Genomic DNA, 22,438 nt, shown 5'->3' on the forward strand with positions numbered 1-22,438 from the left:
CTACATCTGTTTCATGATTCTTCATCTTCCTTAAATCTATTTTATCCTCTTCACTTTCACTCACACTTTTAACCCCCCCTCCCCCCAACTGCTCATCCAGCCATCCTTCCCTCGATCCCATCACTCATTTTCAATGTAGCTGACTGACAGGCAGGTTTATACACCCTCAAGGTGGACACATAACCTCCTTGTGGATGGGTGAGAGGTCTAAGAGGGCTGATGTCTCCAGGGTGTGTGAGAGTGAGTGCATACCGGCAGTGTGACAGTGCTCAGTGACGTGAACTGAGGCTTAGGTACCAGCAGTTCTGCCCCAGGTTTGATAATGCAGCCATACTGTGTGTGTGTGAAGTACAGTACAGTAAGACATTTTTTTTGTTGTGCTAGCTTTGCCGCATGAGATTTGAAACTATATTGTGACTAGAAAATGACATACAGCCCTCATCGTAGACACTGACAACTCCATACTTGGTTTAAGACACAAGTGATGTAAACACATTGGGCTAAAGTTGAGTCTAAGACTTTGAGTGCAAATAACTCCAGTGTCCTCACATACATGTAGTATGGATATGGGGACACTATATAATAAATGTGCTGCCTGTATGGTGGCCCTGAGAGGTCAAACACACTGCAACTTAAAAAAAAACAACCCACCAGCAAATAGAAATATTTTACTGAGTGCATCTTTTTGTGAACCAGATAAGATGGCATGTAGTCCTACACAGTACTGTGATAGATTGAATTCTGGATAAATTGCAATCACTAGCAGTGAAGCTCCCCCAACACCATCGCCCACCAGTCCATGCTTGATGGTATCTACACATGAAAAGATCACAGACTGAATCATTAATCATACATTTTTGATCAAAGTCCAAATTTTCAAGTCAATGCAATACATGTGACTACTTGGTCATCCACAGTGGTGTTTTTCTTTGCAGCAATTTAAACACCAAGGCCTAAATTTACTGACAGTTAATGTGAGAGTCCGATTGCCAAGAACATGACCAAACTAGAGTAATGGTGTCAGTGTTGAGTCTAATAGTGTGGGGAAGAGGAAGTGATGTAAAGCATAGACTAGCAGCCTGAACATCCAGGAAAACAGGAAGATTAGTGGTTACAGATCTTCCTCATTGAGCTTTAACATAAGCTTTACTTGGCCAATTTGGAAATTTGACACCTGGACCATTGTATTTAAAGAGAAGGTAAAATAATAATTGTGCCACTTGGAGGAATTTTACAGACAGTTCCCAAAAACAAAGTCAGATTTTGGTTATTTTTGAAACACATTAGAGTTGGCTGGTTTTGCAGGTATATCTGGAAATCCGCTTGTTCTTAAAAGTTTCAAACATTTATTAGAATATTTAAACAAAATTCTTTGTCTGCTGCTAAATAATTTGGTTCTCACATGTAGAATATTTATTAGGTCAAGATTTAGATCCTCTTTTTTGTCTTAGACTGCTTAGAAGCAAAGCTATATTGTAATGGTTGAGCTGTTGCATTTAACTCAGTATCATGGTGTCATGATTACCTCGAAGGTTTCCATTACCACTAATCCCGAGGCTTTGCATAATCACAAACCTGCACAAGTCTTACTTAAGTCATCTTTGAATACTGAACAGTTTCCAGGAAATCCACTGCTGTAGAGAAGCTCATTGGGTCGAAGCAGTCAGACTTCATCCCTTTACATTTCTCCTTTGACTTTGTGATTTTTTTAAGCTTTTTACAGCAGCTGTTGTTGGGGACCAGTATCCCAGCCATCATTGTACTTTATGCACTACATTGAACTGGTATTCAAGAAAAAGCTTTGGCTGAGACCATCAATAGACTTGATATTGAACTAAAGAGGCAAAGATCCATGAAAAGCTCTTTTGCTAACCCCCCACCCCCACTAGCATCAATACACAAACCACCATGTTAACACCCTATCTCTTTTTGCCTGATTTTTTTTTTTCCTTTACTATGCTCTCTCTTTTTATCCTCTTAGCACTGAAAACTTCAGCTGCCTTCCATGAACAGAGAAGGAGTTTGGAACGGGCTCGGGTGAGTATGCCATCCTCAAATCAGTCACTGATGTCAAAACTGATGCAATTTAAGCTTTGAGAGGTTTTAAAACACGTATCATTACAGAAGCATTCTGATTTGTCTTTTCCTGCTTTAACGTAAGCCAAAAAAAGAGTTGGGATAAGACCATTGGCTCAGACAAATAGACTTAGACTTGTATAGAGCAATGCAAAACTATCCACCAAATCAGTGCTTGCCCCAAGGGCAACATCATCGGCAGTTGTGAGTGAGTACATGGGAAGATGGATGAGTAGGTTAAAGTAATTCTCCATTAGTAACTAGCTAAAATGATAAGATAAACACAGGCCCTTTAGTTAGCTTAGGAAAGCACGGTCTACATTGTTAAGAGAAGGGTTTATGTAACTACACCTAAAGAAGGAGAGGAACCACAATGTTTAACAGTGTACAATAAAGGATTTGTGAGTGCAAAACTGAGAGATTTTCCACTCCTTCTTCTTCTTGTCTCTTGGTCTCTCTCCAGACGGAAGACTATCTCAAGAGAAAGATCAGGAGTCGACCAGAGAAATCTGAACTGATCAGGATGCACATCTTGGAGGGTAAACACTACACAGAGCCACATACCTCTGGAACTTTGGTCAATCTAAGGAAAAAGACACATTAGATCCATGCACACTCGTAAAGAATTTCCATGCCCGGTTTGTGTGTCTATGCAGAGCCGTTCCTTCAGGTCAAGCAGCTGAAGAAAGCATGCCTCGCTGTTGATTTGAATGATAAGATTGCCCAGAGGCCAGGGCCCATGGAGCTGATCCATAAAAACATTCTACCCGTTCACTCCAGTATTAAACAAGCCTTCATAGGTAAGTGAGAACTATTTTTAGGCAACAGTTTCAGTATGAATAAACAGGACTCAACTTGCCCTTTACATCATGTTTTTGCAATTTCACCAAATTGTTTATTGGGTTGCTGCCATCTTCAGCTGGATCACCGTAGACCCCTCTCAGGATTACTTCTGCTGAGTGGAGGAAATTATTATCTTAAATGTTATAAGTGCAGAGTTATTTATGGTTGATTGCAATAAGCTGACCACAGAGAAAAAACCCACAAACAAAGCGTTGAGACCAGATATAATGATCTTAAGCAGATAGATGCAGTTATTGCAGACAACTTGTGTAAGCCTTTCAAGAGCTTATCCGTAAGTCTCTATTTTCCAGCCATCAATACACAAACACACAGTCTCGATATGTAGGGCTGTTGCACAATAACACATTAGTCATGCCAACTTTAGAAGGCCTTACTTTGCAAATTTTGTTTTATTATTTCTGCCCCCTCAACAATCAACAAGTGTACTATTGCTATATAATTTCCTGCACACAGCCTGTGTGGAGGAAGGAAGTGTGATATAGATTTTCATCAAAACACACCCACACTGTGAGGCTCCTGACAGAAGATCCCTCCTGGCCCCTTCCTCCACCTATCATGAATCTACTGATGCTTCCTCCCAGATCCCAGATGCTTCAGTTGTCCTCACCACATACTCACACAGGCACCCATACATGTCAACAAGAACCACCTAACATACAAATTTTTCACAAACAGCGCACTGACAGCCAAACACTTCAATTGATCAATTCTATGAGTTTGGAAAGGTTGGAGGGGGGTAATTGTAAATGATGCATGACCTCTGATTCCCATTTTAACAGACAAGAGACGAAGATACTGCTTACTTCTCTGTTCTCGGTTGGTTTTAAACAATCACAGTGCCTGTTAATAGAGAATCACTTGCTAATTGAAGAGGTGACATTTTAAAATAATGGGGACCTATTAAGCTTAATTCAATTGCATATTAATATTTTCAGAATAGATCACTAAAAAAATAATCCTTAGTTGTTTCACACTGGCCATTAATGAAGCTTCCTCCGTTCATCTATAGTCTGAAATGAGCGCTTTTATAGCTCTTTTACAGTAATTTTTTGAGGTAATTTAATAGAAAAAAAGAATGCTGTATTCATAAATATACATTGATTAGTGCGCAACTACATCTTCCAACAAATAGATGCATTGTCATAAACTTAGAATTAACCCATTAAAAATACACAGCAACGAACGCAAATTTTGATTTGTGTCTTTAGCTATGTTAGCAATATTTTATCATCTGAAAAGGGGTCCACTTTACCAAAGATGCAAAAATGTGAGTCAGAGCTGTAACACATGAAAAAGTCCATAAACATGCTTTTTTATTCTAATATTGTTGCAATTACTTATTGTCAGCAGATCAGATATACCACCCTTCCATCTCTGGACAGCTGACAATGAAGCAACTAAACAACACAGTTAGCTGGTTATATGCTAATGTTGTGTCAAGTAATGTGAGACTCGAGTGTTTTAACAGTCACATTTCCCCTCTGAGAAACAGTTTGATAACTTTCTCACATCATATGAGAGTTTTTGAGACCAACAATGTTAGATCCACTTCAACAAAAGTTTCACTTGTGCGGGCTAACAGCGGCAAAAATACTGGAGTCTATTTGCTTACTGACATAAAAGGATATCCTCAGCAAAAGAAGTGACTTTCACTTACTCATTGACTCGTGTTCAAGTCCTGTCACAAAGTTTTACAGTCTCCTCCAGAGTAAATAGACTCCAATATTTTTGCTATGGCTGTTATGGGGTCCGGTGTAAATGCAATGTTTTGATCTCTCTTGGCTATCTTGAACATGTTTGTCCTACAATGGCCACGGTAGCTAGGATTATGAACTTAAATTAGGAGAATTAAGAAAACAGAGTTCAGTTGACTGCAGTCTACTGACATATAGCAGTGAGATTTTACCCACCAAGGTCATTTTCTATATGTTTGGTTGCCCATTGTAGTCAAGAGATAATGATGACTTTTCACGTCCCGAGGCGTTCTATGGTGACCTTCCGCGTTCCTATGCTACACGGCGGATTGTGGATGAAATTGAATAGAGGGAAGCTCCCGTGTTAACATCTGTTCCAGCCCTGTATTCCAGCCCTAGGTGTTTTCAAAGCGATTTAAGTAAAATAAACGTACATGTGTAGATTTATTCCAAACAGTTCTCATGTTTCCTCATTTTTCAGAACTCGTAATATAGGGACCTGTTGGGTGGCCAAAAGCGTAATATACCGATGATTTGTCACCTAGCCTTAAATGTTACACTTTGGGAGTGAGAATGTGTTGTCTGCTCTCACTGGTATCATACAGCTCCAAGAATAAAAGAAACTTCCTGAAATAAGGATGAAGATCGTCTAAGTGGGATTTGTATATAGAACACTTTTTTTTTTCTTTGTACTGTGGGAGCAAGGAATCGGTGGGTCCAGCTGCTTGATTGATGTGTAGAGGAAGAAGGTTGAGATTTAATAACAGACTGTGTCAGTGGAATATCCATCTCTGTCACTGCTACACAATAAACACAATTACATTACCGCCACTTTTGGTAGGAGCACCAGGAACTAGCTAGATGAGGTTGACATATGAGCATACAAAGCATGATGCACTCCCACACCCACACACAGCACAGCTGTAAGCGAGTCATTACATTATTAAATCAGCCCCGTGTTGTCTTTTCATCATTACCTGCTGATGGTAAATTAATGGACAGCAGTGTGTTCTAAATAGCAGTGGGCTACTGCCCGTTAGCACCTCCTGTAATTTAATAACTCAGTTCTATTATTAAAAAAAATGGCTCTACAGCAGTCCTGGGGATCCTAGCGGGTACTTTTATTCCTTAAATCCCTGTGAAGACTCATAAGTCTGCATAATAATGAAATGATTATATGATATGGCGAATGGGAAAGCTGGCAGGCTTGGATTAAAGCTATGCTGTAAGATGTCTTAACCTTCCTGTGGCTGGCTAATAAGGAAACTTTGGGCATGTGGTTGACAATTTTCTTTTCAGTTTTTTACATTGCTGTATCAGATTTACTATTATATCACGCTCAGCTGCATTTATCTGTTGCATACGAAACATATTTTAAAGATATTTTAAAGAGAATATTATTAGTATAGCAGGCATAAACAGGGAAAGCCGTCACATAAACAGTTCAAATACTCATCGCATAAATTACACAGACGATCCTTCAGAATCCTCAGCACAACGTCATCCTTAGAGAGACGCCATCTGTTACATAAAAACTGTTATAAAAGCCTCGTTTGGCTGTGTGGGAAATGAACATAGATGAATGAAAAGCAAAATGCTTGACAAAAACCTGACTGATCACAGGTGCATCTAGGACTGGCTCTGGTGGACATGATATGACTACAGAAAAGTGTTTAAGTAGTTTAGACAGCTCTCTCGCTCTCTGTGTCAGTTGTTGACGGGACACTGGGGACGAGTGTCTTGTGTGCATTTTTGTAGGATATTGAACATTAACAAATGCAAGCCTCTGATGAGTCACCAATACTTGTGGAGGAGGCACAGGTGATAATTTGTCTGACTTTGGAGGTGCCCACAAGGTGTTAGAGTCACAAGCAGAAGTCCAGTGGCTCAGCTCCTGTTAATGCAAGTGATAGTGTTACACAGGCACACAGACTTGGGCAAGGACGTAAAATCACTGGGTAGTACATTTATTTTATGGTTTAATTTAACTAGATAATGTTTATTTCCTTCCCTCGTCTCCCCCACAATGCTTCTCCTCTCAGAGACGCAGTTTCAAAGAGCCTCGGGAGAGAACTCTTCATTTGATGAGGACACTAATGACAGTCTGTCTCCAGAGCAGTCCACGTCTGTCAGTGAGGAGGGTTGTTCGTTGGGCCTGGGACCTCTGCCCACTCCAAAGGAAACACAGACAGGCCATGGCATCCCGTCTCCTACACAGGTAGGATCACTGCAGAGAGTGGGACTAAGATGCTGTGCAGAATGTATGCAAGACTGTAAATCTACAGCTTTGTAGAGGCTGTGAATTAGTGCATTTGTCTGTGTATATGTGACGTGCATCAGATTTACCACTGGTGGTGGTGTAGCACAGTGTGGGAGAGTTTATAGTGGGTGCAGTTGTCACAGAGGGGATAACCGGGCTGTCGTGAGGCGAAAATAACAACATTTTGAGCACCCACTCACTCACACACTAGCAAGTTTAGCATTTCGCTACATCAACCATCTGATGCACGGAAAAGTACTGTTTTGTATCATTTAATTACTGAATAAAAAGCAGTGAAAACTACCTGGAGATTTATTCACTGAATAAATTAAAATCCAGTTCTTCCCTCATTGACGTGCATCAACAACAGTACTTCCAAACCAAGCTAAGAGGCTATAGTCGTGTTACATACTGCAGATTTTTGGTATTGATCCCATACCAAGTAAATACATGACCAATGTTGCTAATGCCAGTACCGATACAGATACTTCCAACTTACAAAGGCAGCTTACGTAGGGGAGAGCGGTGTGTAATGACTCACTGGATTGTAAATGTTCCTGCCTCTAAAGCACTTTGGATCTTCTGTTGTTTAAATGAGCTATAAATAATATACTTGTCACAGTCAACATATAGGGACAAATTGAGCATTTGTGAACATGGTGCGTTTTGTATGTAAACCTTTTCTGCTATGTAATTTTACATTTACCACAATCTTCGATGTTCACTACTTTAAAAAAAAAAATGAAGACCTTTTCAAATGGGATGATTCTTTTTGACGCCTTGCAGTTTAGCCATGAATGATCAGCCAGTGTTTCCATTCAACCAATCAGGTCCCACCTACAGCTCCTTCTCTCCTACCAACCTCTGGGTCACCCATTTCACTCAAGCTGACCAATGAGACAGGGGCGTCATCTCTCCTGAGGACAGGTGCCAACAAGGTAACATCTGTCAGTTCAGCTCTGTTAGTTGTTAGACACGCATACATTAGACTGGACCGCTTCAGTCCTGTCACAATGACGACTAAATTATGAGCTTTCGTAAATGATTATTTTAGCTTTTAGTGTTAATTGCTAAAATTATTATTGAGAGCTGTTCCGAACTGCAGATGATGAAGTGAACACGGTCTCCATAGATCACCTCTGGTGGCAACAGGAAATCTCGCATGTGTTGTGGGTTTCTCATTTTGCTTCCCTCATATTGTGGTTTTTAAGTTTCATTTTACTCTCATTAAAATTACTCATCTTTTTTTTTTTTTTTAGCCACAACCCAAACCAAACTGTGACCGCTCTGGCCTGAGACACAAGAAAACCAAGGACAAACCAAAGGTAGAAACTTTTCCTTCTCTGAGGAAACTATTCCAGTGCTGGCATTCCAAATAGCCAGTGTAGCTACAGCTAAGAGGAGGCAAATATTTGTCTGAAATGCTGTGCTGTAGTGCTGAAATAATGACTTGCTGTTAATCTGGGTGCTTTCCAGATAAAAAAGTTAAAGTACCATCAGTACATCCCTCCTGATCAGAAGGGAGATAAAGAGCCTCCTCCTCATCTGGATTCATCCTATGCCAAGATCCTCCAGCAGCAGCAGCTCTTCTTGCAGCTCCAGATCCTCAGTCAGCAGCAGCAGCGCTACCACACCATCCTCCCTGCACCAACTAAGTAAGTCCAGATGCATGCTCTTCTGTGGAGTGTGAAGGATTGCACGTTCAAAGGCTGGAAGGAACATGGGACATAAACATCTGTTTTCAGAACTCAAGAGCACCTGTTAAGATTTACTTTTGTGTCACTGTATTTTTGCCCAGCAGATCCCAGACAGCTCAGCAGCCATCTTCCTCCTCTAAGTCCATGCACACCTCCTCCTCCCCACCTCGACCTGCTGGTGCACCTTTAGACTTCTCTAAACATTTGGTCCACACCTGTCTAAGTTCTGTCCCGCTAGGTGGAACCAAACCAGTGTCTCTGCCTCCAAACCTCGATGAAATGAAGGTAAATTGCACAGCGACACGCACATCCCAGAGAAACCTTTCCTACCTTATGTGTCATTTTTATAATATGAGTAACATGCATGACTGCATACTAAGCATAGTATAGTGCAGTAAAGAATTAAAAGTCTAAATAAATATCTGTCTGTGCTATGACTTGTCAGAACCAAGCTAGGTTTATAGCAGGAACGGACGATTTATCAATAAAGGCTGGAGTTAAGCGATGTATTAAAAGTGTGTAGTAATGGTAGGGCTAAGTGGGTAGCTGTGGCCAGGTGGGAGCCACAGCAGCAATATGTTCAGGGAATCCAGAGATTTCTCTTGAAAAATATAGTGGCAGGGGGGCTGGAGGAGAGGCTGGAGCTGGAGGAGAGGTAGGGTTAAACAAGCAGATTTGCAGATTAATTCAAAAGGCTGGAATGAGACTAACTGGCTGTAGTAGCTGATTCTACAATCTGGAGTTGTAGTGGAGTTGAAGTTGAAGGTGATTGGTCCATTCAAATGGTACAACTCAAACCACTCCTGAACTGAGACTAATGTAAAGAGAAGAGGGAGGCTGGAGCAGCTGGCCTGACATTCGTACCCTTTAGATGGAGTAAATGGGAGATGTGATGTGATGCATGGCAAAAAAATCCTCAAGGTTTCTTTCATTCGATGGAGCCAACCAGCTCAGTGAAGTTAAACAATGAGACAGTGATGGATTACTTCTTCTTCTTGTTCTCGTTTTGATTTCCCTTTCAAATTTATCCTAATCTCTTTGCTTTCCCCGTCTCTCTTTCGTCTATCTCAATTCTTTTTTTAATGCTGTCTTTACATCAGGTTGCGGAACTGAAGTCCGAATTAAAGCTGCGTAACTTGCCCGTCTCCGGCACCAAAAACGACCTCATTGAGAGGCTGAGGACATATCAGGAATTAAGCCGAGGCAGTGACACTACCTCGTCTCCAACAGCAGGGTGTACCACAGGGCCAGGGGCTGAAGGAGCAGGAAAATCATCCAAGAGCGCTGCAATCATCATCACCAGTAACAATACACGCATAGAGGTGATCCTAGAAAGAGTATATAAACTTTCTGTTAACTGTCTAATACCAGTCTTTCTGGACATTTTTGTGTAGCTGAAGCGGGCAGCAGTGGGAGCCTAAATGCAGCAAAACCTCAACAGTTCATGACCTGCAATGGGAGCCTTGCCTCTTCAGCTGTCTCCTTCATTCCCTCACCGACTGCCATGAGTCCAGAAGACACCAGTTTTAACAGTGACCTCTTAGGGGAGCTGGTAATACCTTTTTGTTGCTATAATAAACCTTAGAGGACTTCAGAAATTTACTGAAGAAAGCCGTGCATTACACATATTTAAGCGTCACAGTGATAAATTCACTTCCTCTCAGAACTTCCTTGTTTGAAAAGTTCAAGATAAAAGCTAAAACACCACAAAGTGTTGATAATGAGACACTTATATTGCTAATGAAGTTGAAAAGCGGAAGATGATAGATTTTATTAAATTAAATAATATGGTAAAAAAAACAAAGTGAAACATTCCTCAGAGATTTTGGTCCACATTGACATGACAGCGTCACACAGTTTTTCTGGATGCACATCCATGATGTGAATCTCACGTTCCACCATAAAAAATGAATGAACATGAAGTACATTTGTATGACAAATTAAAGGAAAACCCAATTTACATGTCTTTGTGAGGTATTAAACCAGCAGTCCCCAAAAATGTTTGCGCCATGGATCAGTTTATATTTGACAATATTTTCACAGACCGGCCTTTAAGGTGTCGCAGATAAATACAACAAAATAAAACCAGTACCGGTACCGAAAAAAAAGATTTATTCATAACACACAGGAAAAGACCCAGGGAAACAGAGTTAATGATAAAAACGCTAAAAAAAAATAATGATAAAAACCCTGAAAACTAAAAATTTCACACCCAAGCCTCAACTCTCGCAGCCTGACGACTCACGGAACGGTTCCGGTCTGAGGCCCGGGGGTTGGGGACCGCTATGTTAAACCATGACATGTCACCAAAATTAGTTCAATTCTGCAAAAATCCTACTTCACATGATTCCTCTTATTTTCGTACTCATCAACTGTTCATCTGCCCCTCTGACACTATCAGCCTGGAAGAGTCCCCATGCATTAGGCAGAAATGTTTAATGACAGAATAAAGGTGATCGCTCAGATCCCACACTGTAACAGAGGCACTGGACCATTGGTATTCAAGTTTTTCCTTTAATTTGTCAGCTCCTTGTATATTGTAAGGTGAACCATTATATAATTAAAACTGCAGACACACAGTTTGCTTTACACTTATAGATTACCTATTTCTTCTCTCAATAGATGAGTTCACCTCTCAACCAATTGAGCCTCCAGCCATCTTCAGTTGCTCAGCTCTCCACAAACGTTAAAGAGGAGCCTCGATGCTCGACTCCCACTCCTTGTCAATACTCTTTAAAGTCTGCCTCTCTTCAAAGACGCTCCTCAGTATCTTCAGGTGTCCCAGCCACTACGAGCACAGCTCCTGTACTGAGTGTTGATAAAGACAGATTGCTGCAGGAGAAAGATAAGCAGATAGAGGCACTGACCAGGATGTTGTGGCAGAAACAGAGATTGGTGGAGGTGCTAAAAATGCAGCTGGAAAATGGAGACAGAGGAAAGGCTCCAGAGCCAATCAGTCCTCTCGGGGTAAAAGAAGAACCTCTCGATGAGCCCGATGTTGCCTTCTCAATGGACTTTGATCGATTTCCCTCGCAAAAATCACCTATTTCACAAGAGATGGATATTACCAAGGTAATTGTGAAACAGGAAGTAATCGAGGAAGAAGAAGTTAAACCTGAGAAAACTTTCCAATCCCCAATCACTCATGGATTGCCGCAGTCCTCAACCCAAACACAGGAGGAGCATCTGGCTCAACAACACATCATACAGAAAGTCCTGCTACAGCAGCAGCAGCACAACATCCAGAATCAGACGCTGGAGAATCAGCACGACCTGCAGAAACTTTGTCAGCAGAGAAAGAAAAAATCTCAAAACCAGCAAAAGCAGCTCCTGCTGCAGTCACAACAGCAGCATCAGCAGTCAAAGCACGTGCAACAGATGCAGCTGAAGCAACAGCTTCTGCTGAAGCAACAAAAGTCGCATATGTTGCCACAGCAAATGAAGACTAAACAACAGACTAAACAACTACAGCAAATTCAGATTCAGACCAAAATACAGCTGAAGCAGCAACAGGTGCCCAAACAGCAGATGAAGCAGCAGCAGCAGCCATCGAAGGTTAGGACTGGCTTTTATCTATAGTGTGTGGGGTTGGAGTTTTATTTAACTGCATTGCTTGTAAAGTTCTGCTCTTAAGAAGGATCCTGAACAATCAGCTCTGGTAAGAATTTAGAATAAAGAGAATAATTATAACAATCATATCTAGCAAGCACTGAATATGATGAATCAAAACGGAAGTTAATTTGTTGCCATGCTGGTATGCAGTGAAGTGTAGACTAGACTGTGTCGGTTCTTCCCATAAAAGTTCTCTTTTCTGTTGAACAGGTGCCTCAAGCATACCTGAAACAGCAGTCAGGCTCAAGTGCCTCTTTCTCACTTGACTCCACCCCAACCCTGGTCACTGACACCAACGGTAACCATTTTCTGATCGCGCTGACCAATCACCTTACTGGAAACAAAATAAAGGACCCTGCTGAGGGAAAAGCAACCAATCACATTACACTGCAGGTACGTGAACTTGCAATCTTGTTGCTTTTTGAGCTACAGAATTACAATTATAGTTAAATGTAAAGAATATCAAACAGTACTGCAATACCCAACATAATGTTTAAGAAGATTAATTTTACTAAGATTTACAATGATAGCATTAGTGTTACAATGTAGAAAGACTGACTCACAAAAGCTTTGTCAGTCATATTTACATAGATTAATTTATTATATAAATATATAATGCGATATAGTCTATACAGCATTAATGTTCGCCACACAGGCACTGATCTCTGCATTTCCTGCAAAAAAGTATCAAGCTCAACTCAGCAACTCAGGGCAAAGCTGTATTCAGATCCTACAGGTGGATGTTGCACTTAAGGCTGGCCTTTTGGTCGAAGCATCAGGAAGCCGAGTAGCTTTTCGGTTGGTGGTGTACAAAGGCAGACCAAAAACGGATAAGCAGATCATTGTTAATTGAGCTGGACTGCATTAAATTTGTTTCATTGCTTTGCTGTCCGTTCACTTCTTACATTGATAACTACCTCATTTGTTCCTATAGCGACTCCAGTCTACTCCAGCCAAACATCCAGGCCACAACCCTGTTAAGCTGACCAGAGCTGATAGTAAAGCTCAGCAAAGCATGCAAGTGAAGTTTGTGAAAAAGCACACTAAGGTGAGGATTAAAACAAGACATTTCTGATATGACTTTGTTGCCCAAACCTAGGTAGTGTATACAATGGGAGAAATGATTCTTTGATTCCCTGCTGAATTCATAAGTTTGCTTATGTACATAGAAATGGAAAGCGTCTAAATTTTATGGTAGTTTAATTTTAACAGAGAGACAGAATATCAACCAAAACTCTAGAAAAAACACATTACATAAAATTTTGAACTGAATTGCATGTCATTGAGAAAAATAAGTATTCGATCCCCTACAAATCAGCCAGAATTCTGGCTTCCACATATGTGCTATGTGCCCACGTGGAACAAAGATCGATCAATTGGTCAATCGATCGGTCAATCGATCGATCAATCAATCGATCAATCAATCAAAGATCTCAACTCGTTATGTGCATAAAACACACCTGTCCACAGCATCCCTTTATTCCATTCTAACCTTTTACAATTTGATTTATATAGAGCAAAATCACAACAACAGTTTCCACTTTATATTCCAAGCTAAAGGCCCTAAAATACTACAGAAAAAAAACAGAGGAAACTATGAACAATCATGAGAAGACAAAACTCCCTTTTAACAGGACAAAACCTCCAGCAGAACCAGGTTCAGGGAGGGGCAGGCATCTGCCACGATTGGTTGGGGTGAAGGGACACACTGTGGAAGAGAGCCAGAAATTAATAGTAACTAATAATTACATGCAGAGAGGTGTATAAACACATAGTGAGTCAAAAAGGTGACAGAAGAAGAAACACTCAGGTCATGATGGGAACCCCCCAGCAACCTAAACCTTCTGCAGCATGTCTAAGGGAGAATTCAGGGTCACCTGATCCAGCCCTAACTCTATGTTTTATCAAAACAGAAAGTGTTAGGCCTAATCTTTAAAAGTAGAGAGGCTATCTGTCTCTCTCCACCTCTCCACCACCATAGGCCAAGAGTTGTCAAACAATGTCAATCTGCACAAGGCTGGAATCGATTACAAGACTTGATGAGAAGGTAAGGATCTGTTGAGGCGCCATGGAAGAAATCTAAAACGACCATCAATCCCTCTTGGTCTGCCACTCCATGTAAGATCTTGCCTCATGGGGTGAGAATAATCATGAGAAAGGTGGTGGATCTGCCCAAATCTACACAGTCCTCCTGTGTAGATTTTGGCAGATCTACTGCTTGTTAATGGTCCAAAGGCAGTTGGGACCACAGTCACCAAGAACACCACTGGTCACATGCTACACTGTAATAGATTGAAATCTTGCAGCACCCAAAAGGATCCCCTGCTCAAGAAGCCACATGTACAGGCCCATCTTAAATTTGAAGGCTTGGGAAGAAGTGCTGTGGTCAAAAGAAACCAAAATCAAGCTATTTGGCATCAGTTTAACTCACCATATTTGGAGTAAGAGAAATGCTGAGTATGAACACCAATGCTACAGTCAAGCACGGAGGTGGAAACATTCTGCACTGGAGCTGTTTTTCTGCTGAGGGCACATGATGACTTCAATGAGGGGCCAATTGACAGGGCCATGTACAGTAAAATCTTGGATGACAATCTCCTTCCGTCAGCCAGTACACTGAAGGTGGATCATGAAAGGGTCTTCAAGCATGACAGTGACACAAAACACCGCCAAGGCAACAAAAGAGTGACCAAAGATGCACATTAAGGTCATGGAGTACCCTAGGCAGTCTTCGGACTTCAGTCTTATAGAAAATCTGTGGAGAGAGCTGAAGCTCTGAGTTGCCAAGAGCCATCGAAGAAACCAAAAGGATTTTAAGATTTCTTTAAAAATGGGGGGTCACCTGTGATGTGTGCAAACCTGGTGACCTTCTACAAGAAATACCTTACTGCTGAGCTAACCAACAACAGTTTCTCTACTTTGGGATCAAGTACTTATTTCGGTCATTAACATAAAAATCAATGTATATTTCTGGATTTTTGGTTTATATTCTGTCTCTCTCCATTAACACAAAACTACCATAAAAATTAGAGACTCTTCAACAGGGGGTCAACTATTTTTTACCCCACTGTAACTATATTGAAAAACTTAAAGTGTTACATTTCACAGCTCTTACAGTAGATCAGCATGATCAATATGCCACTATGAGTGGGTTTTAGCTCAGAGCATATTTCTTTCGTAGCAAAATTTTGTGATAAAAATTGTTGACTCTGAGGTATATAGATTATCTGTCATATCAAGGATCTCAAAAGGCACATCATCTTCAAGGCTTTAAGCAATTGTATTTTTAAATATCATTTATCTCTATTAGACTACAGTGAGAGGAGAAAAACCAAAATCCTTGGGATCTTTTTATTTGCTATCCATGAAGTTTCCGTATAAAAGATCTGAAGTAATTTTCTTAAATATTTGTACCATTTCTTTTTATATTTGATGAGTTATACAGTTTAATCTCAATGAAAACCACACACCCCCTGAGCCATCTCCAGTGCTGAAGTCTGTTAATGCGCCACAAAGAGATAGAGAAACATGAGAGTGCACTCTAGTGAGTGCAATCGCATCGAAAATTAATGATGTATGCTGTTTGAGACAATGACAGCGGTCCTTGATAAGTCTCTGACACTAGCCCGATGCTGATTATTATTGCTTTGCTAATTACTCCTACGACATCCTCCATTACGATGATTTACGGTGTTAATGGAGGAAGAACAAAGACTCTATTGCATTTTGGCTAATTGAGATGCACAGTATATCCTGCCGAGTGCAGGTGTGCTGGAGCGCGTGGTCACTGGGCCAAGGCCTGCCTCAAACACCTCAGGATTTAGTGGAACACTGTATCCTGATTAGCAATTTTTCCGTGTCTCGTTTTGCCTTCTGTGACACTTGATTTAGAACTTGTCTACATCTTATGAATAAATTTACTGGTAACTACATCAGTACTGCTGACTTTTATTACTTTTACGGTGCTTACAGTCCTTTCCAATTTTGTTCTTTAATTGAAAACACAGAATGGACTACTTCAAGTGTCTGTAGAAAAACCACACCAGGGCACAGCTCAGTGTTTGTCAGCACCACCCAGTCTACAGCCATTCTTCAGGGACCAAGAGCCTGCTCCCTCAGGAAAAACCACCCCTTCATCTCCTTCTCAGGGTGTAAGTAATCCAGCCTTGATGTGAATAATTTGTCATGGTGGGCCTGGAACAGGACTTGGAACTTTTTAGTTCTTCATTCATTTTCGCTCACTTCCACTTATCTCTACCAGGAGGTGTGCCTAAATCTGGACGACTTGTTTAGTCCTGTATCTCCGGCTTCTGTTCAGACAGCAGCCTCATCTCCCGATGATAAAGTATGATGATTAAAGTTAAACTATGTTTTTGATCATGGGCTTTCACATGAGGCATTTGTATCATATAGTAACACTATATGTAGTTTAAAACATAACATGTTGTTTCTCATCAGGACACAGATCATGAAGATGATTTCATTGACATCATCTTGCAGAGAGGAGGTAAGATCTCAAGATCTCTAGATCTCTAGATCTCTAGATCGATAGATAGATCATTTTCAACTCAATCTGGAGAGTAGCAGGGGCACTGAAAAAGCTCAAGAGGTCCAAAGTTGTCTTTTTTCCTCATTGGCTTTTTGTCATCACATTTTCATCACATCTTATTTAAATGTCCAGCAATTCCATTATGGAGTCATGGATTGGTAGTTATCAGCAAATAGCGTATATCAGCCAGTAATATTGGCCCGCTGATTGGTCAAGCTCTAAGCTATAATTAGTTACTCTGTAGGTTTCTGACTTAATCAGTGTTTTGATTTGTTGTCACTAATACCTGCTGGGTTCTGTGTGGGGGTCGTGCTGTTGGTTTCACTGCCTTAAGCCTTCCCTGGAGATTTGCTCCAGAACAGAGCAAGCCACTAAATATAAATTACTGCAGATGGAAATAGAGAGAGATGTAAATAATCTTCTTTTGCCCCTAATACTTGGTTTAGAGTTCTTTCTATTTTTGTTGTTTTAATGTTATCTTTGTGTTTCCTTTCAGAAACTTCCTGTAAGCCTCCACCAGACCTCTCTCTGAACCGCCTTAATCGAGACTCCTCTGCTTGTTCACTTCCTCCCTCGCCACTTCAGGTATTGCTGCCCCTGTCTCCCCCCTTTCCCCCAAGCTGTGGCACTCCACACCCTGACCCCTCTTTGCAGCCTGAGCTTCAAACTGTGGCCGACACCACAGGACAGAAACAACACCTTAGTCATGCTGAAAGTGGGCGCCTTGAGGACTTCCTCGAAAGCACCACTGGAAGGCCTCTTCTCGGGGTGGAGCCCGGAGGTCTACTTAGCTTGATTGATGACCTTCACAACCAAATGCTGTGCACTTCCAGCATTCTGAACCACCCCCTTTCTCCCATGGATACCTCAGACACGGCGTCATGGGAGCAAGGGCTAGACAGTATGGACTGGTTGAATCTTACCACAGAAAGAGATAGAGAAGAGGAAAGTCCATCACTGGCTCTCCAAACTCCACCTAGTGTCTTTTCCACAGACTTCCTGGATAGTTCTGACCTGCACATACATTCGGAATTCTCCCTATAGCCTAGAGCAACTGGAAAACTGATATCCTATGTAGATGGGTGCAGTTACTCATTATCCAGTCACTTATACATAAAAACATGCAACTGATTGCTGAGGTTTCAGTATTTGATTAGGGCACTTAGTCTCTATGTTCTCATACATTTGGAAATTGGATCTTCAAGAGCTTTGACCTTTGTTTATTTGTTTATATTTTGCTGCACTGATTTTGATGCTCTTATTAGGCAGGTCCTATATCTGTTAGTGCATCTTTAGCAAAGGTCTTGTTGACACTTTTGTGCTTTTAACTCCAACATAATCCCCAAAAATATAAATTACTCTTATCTTGTCTTACCATAGACACAGTGTTCAAGTAAAGAGGTATGAAAACTTACTTGATATTTGTCTAATGACAATGCAATCTCCTTGCTTGTAATTTAAATAGTAATCAATAACCAAAGTTAAAGGAGAAACTTTTAAGATCGATACCAATATTGGGTGAATTTAAAAATGAGATATTCTGATATATCGGCTGATATTTTTTCTCCTTTCAGGCACAGAAAACACAAACAGATTTCCTCGATAGTTGCTATGTGTAGTTATTTATTTACTTGTTTGTACATTGCCCAACTCTGCTTGGACTAGTTGGACATCAATGCAACACTGATGTTGCAAACACATTTACTGCCAAAAGGGAAGTTGCAAGCGCCCTTTGTTGGGCAAACTATGCAAATTCAAACCCACATAACATGGTCGAAGGGTGTTTCTCCCTTCTCTTCTTTACTTTCAAATTTTTCAGTCATCAGCCAATAAATGTAGATACCAATAGATCATCAAATATCTAATGCTGGCTAATAATAGTGGGATTTACAATGACTGTAGCTCCATGTTATGGAAATAACTTTGGATATTTTGCAGGCTACAGCCATGAAAGTGTTACTACTGTATTTAGTGCTAGTCAAACTTACACACATTATGTATGTGCTACTGCTCTGGAACTTTTCTCTGGATTTTTCAAGGATTCATTCCCATGAAAAATCAAACTGTTGATATTTTACAAGCATTTTCATGCTAATATTTTATAAGTGTTGCGGTACAGGATACATGTATCTCCAGAATTAAGTACAAAAATCATCCAAGCATAACATCAAAACTTAGGTACACATTTAGCTTATGCAAAATGTTTGGAACAATCATGACTTATTACATCAAAATCAACAGTGTTACAATAAAGGGAGTTTAAAGGCTGCATTTGGCTTAAGTCCCACAGTATAGTGGAGAAAAAAACAGTGACAGTGTTGGTATTAAATGTTGGTTTTAAAAACCTAGACTGCACAGCACTGTTTGCATTTGAATTTATAAAACTATGCAAAAAAAAAAAGAAAATAGAAAATTGATTGTGACAGGAGAGTTATGGAAGGAAACTACTGAAAATTGTTGATAGTTTCACTCACAGCCCAGCTTCTCCTAAAGAAATATTATATACATTATATTAGGGGTGGGCGATATAAACGATATACGATAGAAACGATATAAATTTGGCCAACGATAGAGATTTTAACTATACCGCTCTATTGCGATAGCGCTTGTTGATGATGTCATCAAGCTGCGCCTGTTTTGGTCGAAAGCATCGCAGCGGCTAAAACCATTATCATCTGCAAATTATGGCGGGCGACAGTCATAGCAAAAAGATGAAGCACTTTTGAAATATGGGGAAAGCCAAAAACTGCGCTTCCTCCACTTCCGTAACATTGATTCATTAATGTTGAATTCTCTCGCAGCTGTTCTATTCCCATGTTGTTGCAGTATATTAATAACTAACCTGGTATTGTGGATGAATAATCTCAGTTGTTCTCCTGACTGAAGTTTGGCCCGTGTATAGCATCCTGCTATGCGATTGCATTTGTCCTTAACCACCAGAATCCCTCACGTTAACGTTTATCGAGTGGGAAAAAAGTTGGCGTTCATCCTCCAGCTTCACTGTGCTAATGTTATGCTAACATAGCTGTGTCGCTAGCAATCACGTAGCACAACATTATATACCAGGTAGTCCAACTTCAGTAACCCTACAAACGCCACTGCTGTTTAGTTTTCTGTCTTCATTTATGTTGGAAGTGGTAGCAGAGCTGTACGTTTTAATTTGTTTCAAAAATCTCTCAGTCAGAACATGGTATGTCATGTTTAGGTGGAAACTAGCGAGCTAACTTCTTGTTAACTTCTAACTCCGTTAAATTTAATAAATTCTATTTTCATGGATGCCTGGATGTTAAACTTAATTGTTACACCTGCTAAAGCAGCAACGCTGATGATTTTATTAAAGATGAAAGAATTTAGGCCGTTTTTAACTCTCAGTGTTCGTTTGACTTTGGGACCTGAATAGGACGCAGTTTTGGACCCAGATTACTCTGCGAAGCTCCTGGCTACAGCAGCTGTAATGCTCTGACAATCCATCAAAACATTTTTTAACAGATTTCTGCACACCAAAATTCGTTCGAGGTCAGTAAGCACAACCAGAATTCATAATACATAAGGCACACTCGATTTTTGAGAAAATTAAAGGATTTTAAGTGTGCCTTATAGTGTGGAAAATACGTTATACAGAAGAAAAGAATATATCGCGATATATATCGTTACCACATGTGATTCAGATTATATCGCGATATGGCTTTTGGGCCATATCGCCCAGCCCTACATTATATAGAAGATTAACTGTATGCCAAAGACAAATCCCTGGTTTTGTCAGTTTTGAATGTATATGGAATGTGAAAACTGATATGTGAGCTGCTGGTTCTTGAAAATAATGAGGAAATAAACAATATAATAACAATGCCCCAATTTATTTGGCACTTTTTCAAAAGAAAATGTTGAACTGATCAGTGTTTTTGACAATATAAAGTGTGATGCCCAGTGTTTTACTGTTTTGTTTGGGTTTATTTTAGAGTTCCAAAATTATATAAATGTAAATACATGAAACATTATTTTAAAAAACTCTGAGCATTTTATATTTCTGTTTAATGTGTGAATCTGTTGGTATGATATGCTCACAGTGCTTCATGTTTATATACTGTTTGGTATTTATGGTATATTAGTGATCCCCAAAAGGATTGGAAATTGCCTGTATTCAGCCGCCTTTATGTTTGCTCTTGTTATAAATGATCAATGCACACGCGATGATGAAAGAGAATAAGATATGATATAAAAGGAGAAACTCTTGATGTCTGATTCACTTTTTTTTAATTCAATTATTCTTAAAGGATTTTTGCAGTTATTTTGTTTTTTACTTGTTTAGTTGTCCTGTACTGTATCAGTACTCCTACTGATATTGAGAGCTTTTAGTGCTGTCATTTCACATTTCAGACACTGAACACTTACCTTTTTAAAGCACATTTGTTTCTAATTTTCTTCTTGTGTAATTCAGGTTTCGTGGTGCTGTTTGATCACAAATTAATTTGTCTTGAGAATAACAACAACAACAAAACATTTGAAGGCAATGTAGACAACTATGACGATATCCATGAACACATACATTACCATGCACATGCAATATACACGTCATTACATTTTTCAGTGCGTTACTATTTATATTATACTACATGTGTAATGTTCTGGCTCCTATGAAAGAGCTGCTACTGCATTTTGAATTTGTTTTACACAATACTAATATTTTATAAGTGTTGTGGAAACTGTCATAAGACCATGTTTCCCCTGTGGAAAAAAAATATTTCAGGGACTCTGTTGTAGGTGGAAGAAATATTTATTGCATCTTAGTGCCAAAGAAAGGACAGTCCCAAAGGCTACTCTTTTCTTTTTTAACTATTCATATGTTGCTCTTTGTTTACTATTCTTTTCAGATGAAGAACTCGCTTCGTCTGTGCTTCGTTTCAGCTTGTCTAATCTTCAGGTTTCTACTATGGAAGGAGAGTAGAAAGTGGACAGTGGTCCTAAGGTCACACATACAGTCAGGTGATGGTGATGCAAAGACCCTTTAGACCAGCGGTCCCCAACCTTTTTGCACCACGGACTGGTTTATGTCTGACAATATTTTCACGGACCGGCCTTTAAGGTGTCGCAGATAAAAACAGCAAAATAAAACCACTACCAGTACAAAAAAGGAAGATTTATTCATAACACATGGAAAAAGACCCAGGGAAACTGAGTTAATGGGAAAAACGTTAAAAAGAAATAACGATAAAAACCGATAGAAACCCTGAAAACCATAAATTTCACACCCGAGCCTCAACTCTCGTGGCCCGGTACCAAACAATTCCCCGGGGACTTGGGGACCGCTGCTTTAGACCACACCATATGAGGTGTAGTGCTGGGATTGTTACGCAAAAAAAATATGTAATACACATTAATTACTCCCTGGAGAATGTAATATGTTACACTACTTATTACATTTCTTTTGCATTAGTTAGCAACATGTCCTGAAATACATTGTCAAGTTAACAATAAGAAGCTTTGGTTATAGTCCCACACACTGACACAAATCCCTATCCTAAAGAGGACACCAACAAAAACCATCTTTCTTTGGTGTTTGAATGCAAAAGCTACAACACAAAGAAAAGTTGGAAACCTGCCCAAAGACATTCACCACTATCACCACTGCACTCTTTTTGTGTACAGTGCTGTGTGACTATGTCTTATTAAATAAGCTTACTTATTA

The 22,438-nt window shown here is 40.0% G+C and overlaps 1 protein-coding gene across 2 annotated transcripts in view; it reads left to right on the top strand.

Annotated features, from left to right (window-relative positions):
• The window catches only part of LOC102795390 (myocardin-related transcription factor A-like), a 32,910-nt gene extending 11,938 nt beyond the window's left edge, over nucleotides 1–20,972 (top strand). The window contains exons 3-19 of one of the 2 annotated variants that reach the window (XM_035910830.2): nucleotides 1,982–2,037; nucleotides 2,540–2,615; nucleotides 2,733–2,876; nucleotides 6,677–6,852; nucleotides 7,725–7,832; nucleotides 8,154–8,219; nucleotides 8,371–8,549; nucleotides 8,693–8,876; nucleotides 9,692–9,893; nucleotides 9,986–10,143; nucleotides 11,214–12,146; nucleotides 12,414–12,596; nucleotides 13,138–13,251; nucleotides 16,211–16,354; nucleotides 16,465–16,548; nucleotides 16,662–16,710; nucleotides 17,249–20,972. In XM_035910830.2, coding sequence (XP_035766723.1) covers nucleotides 1,982–2,037; nucleotides 2,540–2,615; nucleotides 2,733–2,876; nucleotides 6,677–6,852; nucleotides 7,725–7,832; nucleotides 8,154–8,219; nucleotides 8,371–8,549; nucleotides 8,693–8,876; nucleotides 9,692–9,893; nucleotides 9,986–10,143; nucleotides 11,214–12,146; nucleotides 12,414–12,596; nucleotides 13,138–13,251; nucleotides 16,211–16,354; nucleotides 16,465–16,548; nucleotides 16,662–16,710; nucleotides 17,249–17,796 — 3,404 coding nt within the window. In that variant the 3' untranslated portion in view covers nucleotides 17,797–20,972. The remainder of the gene's footprint in view (nucleotides 1–1,981; nucleotides 2,038–2,539; nucleotides 2,616–2,732; nucleotides 2,877–6,676; nucleotides 6,853–7,724; nucleotides 7,833–8,153; nucleotides 8,220–8,370; nucleotides 8,550–8,692; nucleotides 8,877–9,691; nucleotides 9,894–9,985; nucleotides 10,144–11,213; nucleotides 12,147–12,413; nucleotides 12,597–13,137; nucleotides 13,252–16,210; nucleotides 16,355–16,464; nucleotides 16,549–16,661; nucleotides 16,711–17,248) is intronic. The other variant, XM_087839662.1, reaches the window with a different exon arrangement.
• Nucleotides 20,973–22,438: the final 1,466 nt, after the last annotated feature.

Source organism: Neolamprologus brichardi, chromosome 4, assembly GCF_056152115.1.
Source record: "Neolamprologus brichardi isolate AB-2024 chromosome 4, ASM5615211v1, whole genome shotgun sequence".
Taxonomy (NCBI): Eukaryota; Metazoa; Chordata; class Actinopteri; order Cichliformes; family Cichlidae; genus Neolamprologus; species Neolamprologus brichardi.